The sequence below is a fragment of the Megascapheus bottae genome, chromosome 13 (genome assembly GCF_031878675.1).
Source record: "Megascapheus bottae isolate mThoBot1 chromosome 13, mThoBot2.hap1, whole genome shotgun sequence".
NCBI lineage: Eukaryota > Metazoa > Chordata > Mammalia > Rodentia > Geomyidae > Megascapheus > Megascapheus bottae.
In genome coordinates, this window is record NC_143521.1 from 47738555 (window position 1) to 47752032 (window position 13478).

Consider the following 13478-nt stretch of genomic DNA (forward strand, 5'->3'; position numbering starts at 1 on the left):
CTGTTTTGAGGGTAGAGCCAGTGACCTTTGTCCTGAATTTTAATAATTTACTGAAGTTTTATATTAAGTTACTCTAATTGAGAAGGAAATGAGTATTTCTTTGTGGTGGGTACTGAGGAGTGCCACTAACTGCATGTATGAATGAATTCTTGAGTTTGTATTTTCCTGTTTCTTAGAAAAACATTTATATAGAAAATTAAATCTGCAGCAATTTTCTGCTGGGCAGATGTACTGGGGGAAAGTATTTGGCTAACTTAAAATGTCAAAGTTGTTGGACATTTATCTTTTTATATCTACTAAGAACAAACTGTCAGTTTCATAACATTATTTAGAAATATAACAACAACTTGTTGCAGATATCAGAGTAGGTGAATCTGAAAGAAGCTGCAGTCTGGTGAGTTGTTTGCTGTTGTTTGGTTTGGTTTTGACTTTCTTTCACTTTGCTATTTGAGCCATTGAATATTTACAAATGTGTAAGAGGAAAAGCAATTGCCACACTTTTTTCTTTCTAAGGAGTTGTACAATAAGAACATTTATTAAATTGACCCCAGTAGAATAAGATCTTAACTAAATAATGCTTTATAAATTAGTTTTAGATACTTGGGAAGGTATTGTTTCTTCAGTTAAATTATTGTCAAGTGAAAGACTTGAGCTGGTTGAAGAAGTGAGTAAGATTTGAGATTGTTTTTTTAAATGGAAACATATCTAATTCAGCAGGCTCTAAAGATACTGGGACATGAAAGGGTTACAATTGCTTGCTGGAATGTTATGGAAAGTGTTCTACCGCTGTGTCTAGTGGTGTGAGTTTGTTATGTATTCAATATGTAATGTCATCATAAAATAGATGCACCTGCATTAGCCTTCATTGTCTCAAAGGTATGAGCTGGAAAATAATAAAAAGCAATACTTTTCAGTATTTTTCCTTCACTCGGTGGACATTCCTGATTTCAAAAGCAAATTGTACAACCTAAGGCACTAAGGTTGGAATTCAATGTTTATTCAAAAAGGCACCCTAAGGCACTTAGGGAGAAAATGCTGCACATTTGAAAAAAAAAAAATCAAAGCAGCTGAGAATCTACCCTGGCTGTTCTGGGCAAGGCAGTTGCTGTATTTACTAACATTGGTTTGCTGGGAGCCTAGGAGAGAAATAGAAATAATTAGGAACAACCTGAAAGCATAGGGCTTTGTGACTTGCTTTCCTTATAAGGAGCAAAACAATCTGCAGTCACCATCCAGGAGCTGATATTTCCACTGCCACGGGGCCAGATGATTTCTGGGTGCAGGAGTTGGTTTATACCTTAACAGATATAGGCTATTTTGTTGATTAAACAAGCCAAACTATAATCAAAGTCCCATTTTGCTGCTTTGCAAACACTCCTCCCCTCCGTGCTCTCCCCCCACACCCCAATTAGAAAAATACCTCGTGAGAAACTCTTGCCTTAGTACTAAACTGATTCTAGGTCCACTTAGAGTTGGTTGAGTCCTTAGAGAATGCACATCTTAACCAAGAGTTACTCTGCCATGTACCAGGGGAGTTTTGCCACTTGCTTGTTTTGAGTGTATGGGGAAAGGGGGAAGAAATTAAAAAAAGATTGTAGGGGATTTTGGTTATTACTTGAGCAGGGGCTGCGTTTGGAGCCAGTGGAATTCCAAGCTGGCTTTAATCACAGCATGAGTCTTGAAAACCTCCTAAACTCCAAGTATATATTCTCTCCCTCTCTCCCTCTCTCCCTCTCTCCCTCTCCCTTTCCCTTTCCCTCTCCCTCTCCCCCCCCCCCCCCCCATTACTTCACTAAGGCAGAAGGCTGCCTTTGAGTGACGTCAGGAGTTTGAGCAGCAGGCTGCCCAGGGAGAAGGGAGGTTGGGTGAGTGACAGCCCAGCCTACTTTTTAATGGCTTTGTCATGTGACTGGGACTGTAGTAAGACAGGTACCTTCAGTTCACTCTCAGTGAGGGCTGGTCGCCTGCATGCGTGTGTGCTCTGTGGATTGGAGCTGAAACGAGCTTGCCTGGCGTCATTCAGGAGCTGGGAGCTGGATGGCGTGGGACATGTGTAGCCAGGACTGTGTATGGAGTGATATCGAGGTGAGAAGACCTGGGCCGGGCTCGGCAATGCAGGAGAGAGAGAGAGACTTTCCTCCTTCCTGGGGAGGAGGAGGCGGGGGAGGGGCTGGGAAGGGGGACCGGAGGTAAAAAAGTAGCCAGCAGGAGCTTTTGGAAAAGGAGTCTCAATCTTATCTTAACTCCTGTAAGTTTGCTATTTTAAGGTGGCTCCGAGATGCCTTGAGCAAATCAAAGCTTAGCTGCTGTCAACAGTATCTGTAGCAGTTAGAAACTCTTTCCCCGGGTGCCTTTGGCTCTGTTTCTACTCATATGCAATATTTATGCTCTAAGATATTGATATGAATCAAAAGCAGAAATCTTTCCAATGGTGTTTAGTGGCCTGCTTGGAGAAGAGCCATTTCTATTTATAAGGAAGTGAAAATAAATATTAAAATGGATGTGTTCAAATATACTCCTTAAAAAAATTTTTTTTTGACTGTAGTCCTGAGCTTCTCAACCTCCGTACATCAGAGACAGAGAACTTGCAAAAAAAAAAAAATACAAAATAATCTGGCCACGCTATTTTAGATAGCTTTTCCCATGGAACACAAATCAACCATACAGCTTTCTCCAAAACTCTTGAATGTGGTTGAAAGATTTAGCCAGCTGATTTTTTTTTAAGGCTTAAAAAAAAAAAAAAAAAAACAACCAGTGCAAGGTTTTGTGTCTGTGCCCTGTGTCAGGAAAGTCAATGGTTAAAAATTTCCCTGTATGTACCTCGGAGAGCTGCCTGAAGCCGGAGAGAGAGAATAGAGTTTATGCAAGACCGTGTGTGGAGCTGCTCGCTGCTTGTGTAAAAATAGATGGCAATACATCAATTCCACAGTTTCTGCTGGCTACAATTCATACCAGGGTTGAAGGGAAAGGGAAAATAAAAAAAAAAAAAGACGCAAGCTGTTTCTTCCTAACCTCTGGAATCTAGCAAAGGGACTAAGATCTCTGAGTGCTTTCAGCACAATGGAAAGAAAGTTTGGGCAAGTTGAGAAACAAGAGAAACTTTCTCTCCCCCCCCCCACCCCCAACGCCACCTCCCCTGCCCTGTGGACTCTTGGTGAGATGGACCCGAATTGAATTGCACAGAGGATCCTGAGCTTCTAACAATGAATCCTGGCAAAGGCGTGCCGGGCTTCCTGTGGGTAGCTGGGGGCATGTAGGGTAAGGGGAGGGTCAGGCACTGCACGTGATTTGATTAACTAAGATGTTCATGTGCTACACTGATACACATCTAAAATGAAAATAATTTGGCCCGGGCTGGTCTGTGAATGCATTTTTCCTATCTAGCCAGGCGTGCCCCGGATTCTTTAACTCTTCATTGGGTTTTGCAGATGTTGGCTTCCGTTGACTCTCTCCCTTTTGCCTCAGCCGATCTTATTTGTGGGTTGTAATTGTTCTTATCTTGTTGTGATTTCTTGCTAAGGCAAGAATAGATATGGATAATTTATAGGTCCTGTAGCTATTAAGAGTCAGAGTTCTAAGTGGCTTCAAAGTCCTAATTGTTTGAGTAGCCTTCATGTCCTGTTGCGGGCGGGCAGTAGTCTGGCTGGCACTGTGGGTCTCAGCTGCTGTTATTTCCATCCCCCCCCATCATGTATTATTTCTGATGTTGCTGGTTGATTGGGGAACTAGATGGTATGGAAATCAGAAAGCCCTACTCGAATCACTGGCATTCCTGCAGACATTATTTGCGAATAAGCATGGGGAGCTATTTAGAGCAGTGGCCTTTGAAATGATTTTCTTAAGGAGGAGGGGTCTCGGGCTCATTGTCCAGCCTTGGATCGAGTGTTGGGTCAGCTGTGACTGGCCAGTCAGTGTTAACACTGTAAGCGGCCAGCTGTGAGAAACTCCTGCTTTCATGGCAACAGCTCTGGGAATCACCTCACTGGGCTGAAATATTACAAGCAGTGGGGAATCTGAGGCCGCTTTCATTTTTTGAATCATTAATGTTTGCTGTCCTCCTAAAACCATTATGCCCTTTTGCACATAATGACAGGACAGCACATTGGTTAATAAAAGCAACGATCACTAGAGCTACTCAGAGTTCCTGGTGTTTTGCAGTTTAATGAAAGTGATATACAGTATGGTTAGTAAGATTGATAGAGACAGTTCATTCACATGATGTACACCCACCAAGACTGCTCTTTCTAACTGTCCCCTCCACGCTCCTTCCCCTGTCTTCACTAATTCTTTCTAAGAAGTTAAGATTCTTTTTCCTTTCATTAATATAATTAATGTGGTTGAGTCTATTTCCCCCCCTTCTCAAATTTACCATCAATGGCACCAAAACTTCCAAAAGGTTAATGGAGAATTATACTTAATTATAATGATTCATTATCATCATTGCAGTTAAGTTAATTTATTGTCAGCTCCTTAACTAAGAGAAAAGTCTGTTGGGGTGAAATAACATACAATAATTAGCCTTTTGTGTTTAGTGACTGCTTTATCCTCTTAAATCGTATTATAAAACGAAGGCTACAGTGGTGAATAGCTGTCAGTGTCACACAGAGGCAGTAGAATGTGCCTGTGTAATTGCCATAAAGCACACCTGTTACAGATGTGTAGGGAAGCTGTAAATATCAGCATGTCAGATGAGGACAGTTACAGTGTTCACACAGTTAAGCCTGGCATCATCCAAAGGCCAAATATAAATTAATAACACGAACACTTGCTACTACTAATGTGTTTTAGATTAGCAGTATAATGTCACATTCAGAAGCACGCTGCTTTCATTCGCATGTCAACATTGGCAAATGCACAGGCCTTTTTTTTTTGCAATTAGAGAGAGAAAGAGAGAGACAGAGGGACACAGAGAGACAGCGAGACAGAAAATTAGATAAAATAAAAGAACAGATTGAGAAGTCTACTCAAAGCTTGTCCAAGTTATTTACAAATACAACTTTTTAGAGGATTAAAACATTTTATACAAGTTATGCAAGGAAAGGGGGGAGAAGAGAAAGAGAGAGAGAGAGAGAGAGAGAGAGAGAGAGAGAGAGAGAGAGAGAGAGAGGGGGGGGGGGGGGAGAGGAACTGTCCACAAGTTAGTCAGTTGACATATCAGCCTTCCAACACAGTTCCATGACAGACATTTACACCAGATATAGACAGCTACATTAGCTAACTTAGCTTTACTTTTTTCTTTTTCTTTTTTTAAGCTGTTTGTGATTTCTTTTCTTAAGGACTAACTGTTCCATCACCACCACCAATGAAATCCTAAGTAGTTTCTTAATTCTTGCACAGTTAACCTAGTGTTCCTTTAGTCTCTGCACTGAAGGTGTTGAGGAATAGTTATATAATAGAGTTTGTGCCTGGAGAATAAGTAAGTGCTTACAGGTAAGAATGGTTAGGGGAAGTGTTACACCCATAACAAAACAAGAACCTTGCACTGGGACAAGATCTACTTTCAGCCCTGTCTCCATTTACTCATAAATCCAGTGGAGTATACCAATCTGTAGCTTTCTGCTAACTCAGACAGTAAAAAAGAAAGCTCCATAAAATGATAAGGAAGGTATTTTGATAGAGAGGAGAGCCCTTCCTCTTTCTGTTGCCTTGAAGCTACTGCTTCCCATCTCTCTGAGCCTCAGTGGTCTTCCTCAAAGATAGGATGCCCAGCCACCACAGAGAATATTTTCAACCTTTCAATATATTGAACTTATTTTAGAACTCTAAACAGAAGTACTGGAATGGTGGCTCAGGCTAGTAATTCCAGCGACCTAGGAGGTGGAAATTCACAGGCTCATGGTTTGAGGCCAGTCTAGGCAAAAAAGTTAGTGAGACCTCATCTCAACAAATAAGCCAAGAATATGACTTCTTTGTGTCCCAGCTATTTAAGAGGCTATAGGTGGGAAGGACATGAGTTAGGCCTCTCTAGCAAAAAAAAATAATTAAGATCTTATTTAAAATATAAACTAGAGCAAAAAGGCATGGAGGCATGTTTCAGTGCAGAACTCTAAGCTTAGCAAGTATATGGATTTATTTTCAAACAGCAGTACTGCCAAAAAATTTAAAAAGGTTGTTTTTTTTAAAAAAATATGTTTTTCACTATATCTATTGTGTGAAGCGATTTCAGTTTAATATGTCCATTTCTTTTTTTCTTTTTTTTTTTTTTTTTTTTGCCAGTCCTGGGCTTGGGCTCAGGGCCTGAACACTGTTCTTGGGTTTTCTCAAAGCTAATGCTCTACCACTTGAGCCATAGCACCCCTTTTGGATTTTTTTCTATGTATGGGGTACTGAAGAATCAAACCTGGGTCTTTGTGCATGCTAGGCAAGCATTCTACCACTAGGCCAAACTCCCGGCCCCTAATATGTCCATTTCCAACCAATGCATCTTGACTAGTGTCACCCCATCCATCGTTCTCCCTGCCTCCCGTCCGGTCTTTTAAAGTTTCCTAGGTCTATTTTCAGTTCCATACATTGAGTCTTGTGACTGTGTTCCCCTAGGTTCTTCTCTCAATCTGCCCCTTAGCTTCAGCCCATCTCACACAAGGCATGTTTCAGCTACCTAACATTCATTTTTGTTAAATTCTCTGTTAATTGTTCAAAGGACTTATGCCATGGGAACTCAATTGATCCACGGCTTACATAAACCTACATTATGATTAAAATATAATTATGATGCACAGTTATGATTTTCTTTTCTAAGGGCTAGGTAATACACACACACATACACACATCTTGCAAGTTACTCAAGGTGAAAGATCTAACAGCCACACAGAACAATATGAATTGTTTTTATTCTCTTAAGGAACTTGTTGTGACTTGTTAATGATGATGTCCAGAAATTCACCAAGAGTCAAGTGGGAGTGAATAATTTAAGTAACAATTCAAGAGAACCATAGATGAGTCAAAGGCAAGCGCCTTGAGAGGAAGAACAGAAAATTCACATTTCTTTTTTGCATCATTAGTTGTTAAATGAACTAGATAGATTATAATGCTTAAAGGGAGAGTTTTTAGAGTATAATTCTATGTTTTCTTTTTCATTTAGCCATTTGTTATTGAGTGTCCAGGATGTGTGATGGCCATTCTAAGGCACACTCAGCTTGCATCTTTCTCTGAAAGCATATATCCTCTAAGGGTGGAGTAAAGTTGTATATATGTTTAATCATGAAATGGGAGCTTGGTAAATGCTACACAAATCCTGCTGGTTTCTAACTGGGAAAAATCAATTTCATGGAAATCTGGCATTCACCATGGATTTGGAGGTAGAGATTTTGAATGGAATATATCCAAGCAATGTTATCCTTTGGGATATAAGTGAGGAAAGAATTTAGGGTGTTTTCCCTGGTGATTAAAGCCCCAGAGTCCAGCGTAAGTGGTGTCTTTGACTTAACCAGATTTAATTCCTATCACATGCTTTTGCTGTTTGATAAATTCCTACAGTTAATGAAGGCATTTTTTCCTTCTCTGCCTCCTGCAGTGTGCTGCTCTGGTGGGTGAAGACCAGCCTCTTTGCCCAGATCTTCCTGAACTTGATCTTTCTGAACTAGACGTGAATGACTTGGATACAGACAGCTTCCTGGGGGGACTCAAGTGGTGCAGTGACCAATCAGAAATCATATCGAACCAGTACAACAATGAGCCTTCAAACATATTTGAGGTAAGGACCTTCTTGAAAAAAAAAATTACTAATTTCTCCTTGACTTTGGCTTGGGCTAAACAGGGTCATAAGCTTGAGCGTATCATGAGTTCTTCCTTTGCTGTTGCTGAGATTTTCTTTTTTTAAATCATATTCAGCAACTTTCTATTTCATGGGAAAGTAAAACTTGGAAAAAAATGGATCTTTTGTTGTTGTTGTTGTTATTGTTTTTGAGAATTAAGGCGTGAAAGACTGACTACAAAGTACATTAAACTGTGTTGTAATACAGGGGGTTGTGAAAGAAACTAACAAAAAAAGACCAAAAGTCTAAACCTGTTTATCCCTATTTCCCACAGAAAGTGACTTGGCAATAAACGGTATCCACTATAAGTGACTATAGATAAGAAATCATTTCTGTGGAGCTAAAGGGTTATTTGTTTATTTTTACTTATTTTACAAAGTAGGTAAATACTTTTTAGTATTATTCTTACATTTTCGCTTCATTCCTCTGATTTCTTCATATGATGGAAACTTCTGAACTCAACAAATTTCTCATATGCTTATAAATTAGTCCAAATTCATTTACCTTTCAGTAGAGAGAATTACTTCCCAGACTCTAGTCTCTCATTATGAACCTACCCTATAATAAAGAATGTTAATCTACTCCTATTAAAGTGTTACTTAGAGAAAAGAAGGGTGGCTTTCTTTTCCTCTCTCACAAGACCAGCACTCATTTACCTAAAAATTACTCATTTTCATTTCTTATAGAGACAAACATTTAGTGCAAGTGAATTGAATTAAAATTGCCAAATCATCCAGATTTCAACATGAAAACCTTCAGTACCACAACCAACATCACCTGTTGTTTTCTCAGCTGTAATACCAGGCATGCACACATAATTCTGAGATCCTCTAAGGAAAGACTGAGTGGTTGTCTTACTGTAGTTTGATAGAAACCTTCAGGCTTTCAGGGAGCCAATCTTACAATATTAGTTGAATTTTTCCACTTTCCAGCACATAAAAGATGCTGATCGTTGAAGGAGTGAATGAGGACTACATTCTTATTGATTACTATGACAATAATAAAAACTACAAGGGACACTCCTGCTTTCTGTATGTCAGGTCACTTAGCACTCAGAACAACCTAGTATTTGGTTATTCTTATTTCCATTTGACATATGAAGACACTGAGTCTCCCATAGGCTCGTAATTACAAGTTCCCTCGTATTATACCGCTGACAAATAAAAGCCCTGGCATTGAACTTCTAAATTTATCTGGCTTCAAAGTCTAATATCATTGATAAATATAGAGAGAATGCAAATTTGGGTGACAGCCATCCTTTACAAAGAAGTATCAAGCTGCTCCTTTGCTTGATGTATTTAAAAATAGTACACAATGTTTCCTCTCTGTGCTGGTGACATGGAGGCTGGATGGGTATCGAGCCACAGAGACTGTCAGTACTGCTGATATTGTTAAGAATTTATCATTTGTCTAGAGCACGCAGAGGGTCTTAAAAGAATGCTGCAGTGAGGGGAGGGGAGCCTGGGGAGTGACGTAAGGTGCAGGAAACACATTTGTGTTAGGTTTGTGGTTAGTTATACTTTCCCAGGCATCTCAGCCGGGTCTTAGAAAGTTCATGTGAGGACTTGGCTGGTTAGAACTGGTAAATTGAACATTCCTCATTCAGTACACTTGTCAGGTTACAGGCCTATTCTAAGTCAGGTAGAATTAAATAAACAGCAATTTAAAAAATGTCCATCTTTATAGGCCTCTTACCTAGTGATCAGCTCAGCTCAGATGTGGGATCTTGGGGCCTGGGCGCCGCCCCTGAGCTCTGCAGCTCCAGGCTAGTGCTCTCCCCCTTTGAGCCACAGGGACACTTTGTGTTTTCTCGTGGTGAACTGGAGATAAGAGTCTCACTGATGTGCATTTTTGTAGAAGGCAGATGGGGAAGACTGAAAGGTGGGGGTAGGCCGTGCAGCAATCTGTACTTTCCAGGTGGGCCAGTTTCAGAAAAGGCTACTTCCTCCGTGACCACTTGGGCCTGTATGCGGCATGGCAGTGCTTGCCTGGGGTCCTTCCCGTTTGTACTCTGAGAGCTTTCTCAGGGTCTAGTCAGTGATCTATATATAGAGCTCAATCTATGTAATGACGCTCTGCCTGTTTCCCAATATAACTTCTTATACCACTGATAGAGTGTTTTCAAAGCTCTCAACCACCAGGTTCATTTAATTTAATCTCTCATTAGGTCATTTTAAACCAATGATTTTCAACCAAAGGCAATTTTACGCTTGTCCTCTCCCTTGGGGACATTTGACAGTGTCTGAAGGTATGTGTGATTGTTCCAACTGGGAATAAGATGAAGTGACTGGCTTTGAGTGAGGAGAGAAGGGATGAAGAAAACGTTTTCCAGTGCACAAGGAGTGTGCCTCACCACAAAAAAATCACCTGATCTCTAATGACAATAGTGGCAAAATTGAGAATCTTGTGTTTGTTTACGTCCCTAAAACTGCCACCTTACAAAGTTCAAAAGGTAAATTGCTGGGATGAAACCTAGTGGATGTAAAGGATGAAATCCATTTTTTATACAATGATTATACATTACTGATAAAGAAAGACAATGAGAAGCCCTATCAAATTATGGAGCTGCTTCAGGACTCAGGACTGATGTGTAAGAGCATGCATGACTGTTTAGATAAGTCCCCAAGACAGTTTTATATGATGTCACGGGCCTATTCTTCCTTGTCTAGGTCAAGGATAAGGTCCTGTGTGGTCACACAGAAATGGTTCGGAGATTTGCATTAATGAACTGACTTTTCCACTCCTTGCCCTCTTGTGTTAAACTCAGAGCGGTCTCCTTTATGGTCTGAAAGGAAGATTCAAGCATAAGTGCAGTTCCAGAATAAAACCTTCACGGGACAGCAAGGTCCATATGTAACATAGGCTTTGAATGCCACTGCTTTACGTGGCCTCTCACCTAGCAGTATTTTACAGTAGAGCCTGGTCAGGGCTTTCCATGTGTGTTCAGTTCCTGATTCTTAAAACTGTGCCTCTTCACATTTGCGAACACTTTGGTCTTGAGCAAAGCAGTCCCAGCTCTGCCTGAATGGATCTGCCCATAACGAGCATTATCTCCCTTTGACTTCAAGAATAAAATAAGGTATGGAGGAGTAACATGCTTTTCCCTGACTCAAGTACCATATTGATGATAGTGCTGGAAGCTGGCCATGGAATTTCTGAATCATCATCACCACAGCAGAAAGTGAATTTTAGGGCCACGTAATGGTATAGCAGAAAAAGAGGCGGAACATAGAAATCTCTTCCTTCTGCTCCTCCCATGAATCCATTTCAGTTTTAGGTTGACTTCTCTAGCCTAACCTAAAAAAATACTAATACGAATAATTCAAACATGAAGTTTAGGAAAGAGTAAACTCAAAATAGGAGCCAAGCTGTGTGTCACAGTGCAATTGTATAGATAGTTTAAGAAGCAATCTCTGCTTGCACAACCTGTGTTTGGGTGTATAAACGCAGGTGATCGGGTATAATTTAGAAGCCGCTTTGCAAAAAGGAACATGAGGTCTATAGGTGTAGCCTCCAGGGACTGCTCCATGTGGAAGGAAAACAGGATGCTGTCCCTGGATGGACGACTGGCAAGATTTATGTTCCAGAATATTGCGACATAACTTCCTTCCCCTGCTGCCTTTGTGCATTGTTTAAGGGAGGAGAATAAAGGACTGCTTTTACAGGTCAGCAGTGTGTAAAGATGGGTGCCATGGGGTTCTTTGAAAGAGCACCTGGGCCTTTCTGGGTCACTGTGGGTGACTTTGTTCCTGCTTTATCTTTAACAGTTTCTTTAATGTTCCTGTGATGTAAGTGAGTGGGCAGGTTTCATTTGCTTGGGACTTCTGTGTGTAGCTACATGAGGTTCCTTAGAAGACTCGCAGTGAGACTGGCAAGTGTTTGTCTTGATGTCATTGTTTATAGTGAGTGCAAAGAATTCATGTGCTCATGGGAGAAGACCTTCTGCTATCAGTGGTGTTCTTGTTGGTTAATTAATGGCTGGAACCAGAGGCAAGGTCTGAGTCTCTGATCTCGAGTGGGAATGGAGGGATGTGGCTATGCAAGGTGTGCTGTTATGTGCCACAGGAAGGAAATGGTAGCAGTGCTTCAGATTGTTTGATTACCCAGATGAGAATATGGACAATTATATACATACTTGCTTTTCTTTTGGATTTTGGTCATATTCCAAGAACTTTAAGGCTTATTATATAGTATATGCCTGTCCAGTAAGTGAGACCAAGAACAGTTTGATTGCTGGGAATCTGGATGTTCATGGAAGTGTTTCCTGGAGATGGCTATAGAATATGGAAGGGGTAACTGATTAAGATGCATGTAATGCATAAATCAACTTGCTGAATTGAAACACCTTTGCATGACTAAGGATAATAAAGAAGAAAGGAACAGAAGGTGCATACCTAAAGAGAGTCCACCTGTAAAGAAATTGGAACCTAGTTTGGGAAGCAAAAATATGAAGACATATAAAGTAATTAGCAAACAATACAAGATTGAATACACAAGTTCATGCACATTGGATTATGTACATTAAGAGGACATAGCCAATACGCAGGCAAGCAAGACTGAATGTGTTTATGTGCGTATATCTAAGGAGGGAAACAACAATAAACAACAATAAGAACTGCTTTCATAGGATGTAGAGAAAGATGAGGAGCTTGTTACTCAAATTTGTGTATGTATTCATGACAACACAGCAAGATAGTTTAGATGTAACATGGTGGAGAACTCATTGGAGACGGTTTATCAGGTGGAGGTTATAAATCACTGAAAACTTTAGAACCAGAGCACAGCAATGGAGATAGTATGCTAAGCAAACTCTGTTGACGGTTTCCAGAGGTAGAGGCACATAGGAAGCAGGGAAACTCAGACAGCAGGCCCTATTATATTCCCAACCAACTTGGGATGCTAGGGCAAGGGAAGGGCTTAGGTGAGAAAAGAGGGTGTGGTGTTCAGGGAGAAGATCTGAAGCTCCTAGAAGGAAAATTCCACCAGCCCAGATAAATAGGTCTTGTGTATTGAAGGAGGTGGCAAGGAATGCTAACTCATACTCAGTCCAAAGAGAATCTAGACTTCAGGGACATCTTTCCAGCTGGGTGCCTGCTCACCTTCAAGAGCCGAGCACTTCTTCAGAATCGTGAGATTTTTTATAAAGGGCCTCTCCATCTCCCTGCAGCCTCAGGCATAGAGTGTATTTCTCCCAATCCACACATCTACCTAGAGTCTACTTTTTCTCACTTGTCTCCTTAGAGGGATTCTGCAGCATTCCTTCTAACAAAATTCTTGCTTCTGACTGCTTGTGGTCAGGTAGACTTTTCCATGAATGGCAACAAAACAGGCCGACTCCCCCCCCCCCCCCCAAAAAAAAGGTGAGTACACACAACCTCACCTTAATTTAATCTTTAGGAGAATAACTTCTCATTTAGTATGTGGAGAGACTAAATTGATCACAATCACTTTCTCAAGATTTCTAGAATTTCTAATTTGCAATCAATAAATGTTTGTCATTTAAATTAAATTTACAGCCCGCCGCCAGATTTTGTCACCCTTGGTAATGACACTTATGGAGAACATAGACTTCAAGTAAGAAAATAATAGCCATTTAAGTGGGGAGATAATTGGATGGAACATACGAACAGTGAAGAATGTTGAAACTCATGGAGACTTATGGAGTATTTTAAAAATTTATGTTGTACTTATCTTTGCATTTGTAGTCTACCACAAAATTCCAAA

General features: G+C 40.5%; 1 protein-coding gene across 2 annotated transcripts in view; it reads left to right on the forward strand.

Moving 5' to 3' along the window:
- The first annotated feature begins 1959 nt into the window (after positions 1 to 1959).
- Ppargc1a (PPARG coactivator 1 alpha) overlaps positions 1960 to 13478 on the forward strand; it is a 102288-nt gene continuing 90769 nt past the window's right edge. For both annotated transcript variants that reach the window (XM_090343764.1, XM_090343763.1), the window contains exons 1-2: positions 1960 to 2085; positions 7514 to 7693. In XM_090343764.1, coding sequence (XP_090199890.1) covers positions 2038 to 2085; positions 7514 to 7693 — 228 coding nt within the window. In that variant the 5' untranslated portion in view covers positions 1960 to 2037. The remainder of the gene's footprint in view (positions 2086 to 7513; positions 7694 to 13478) is intronic.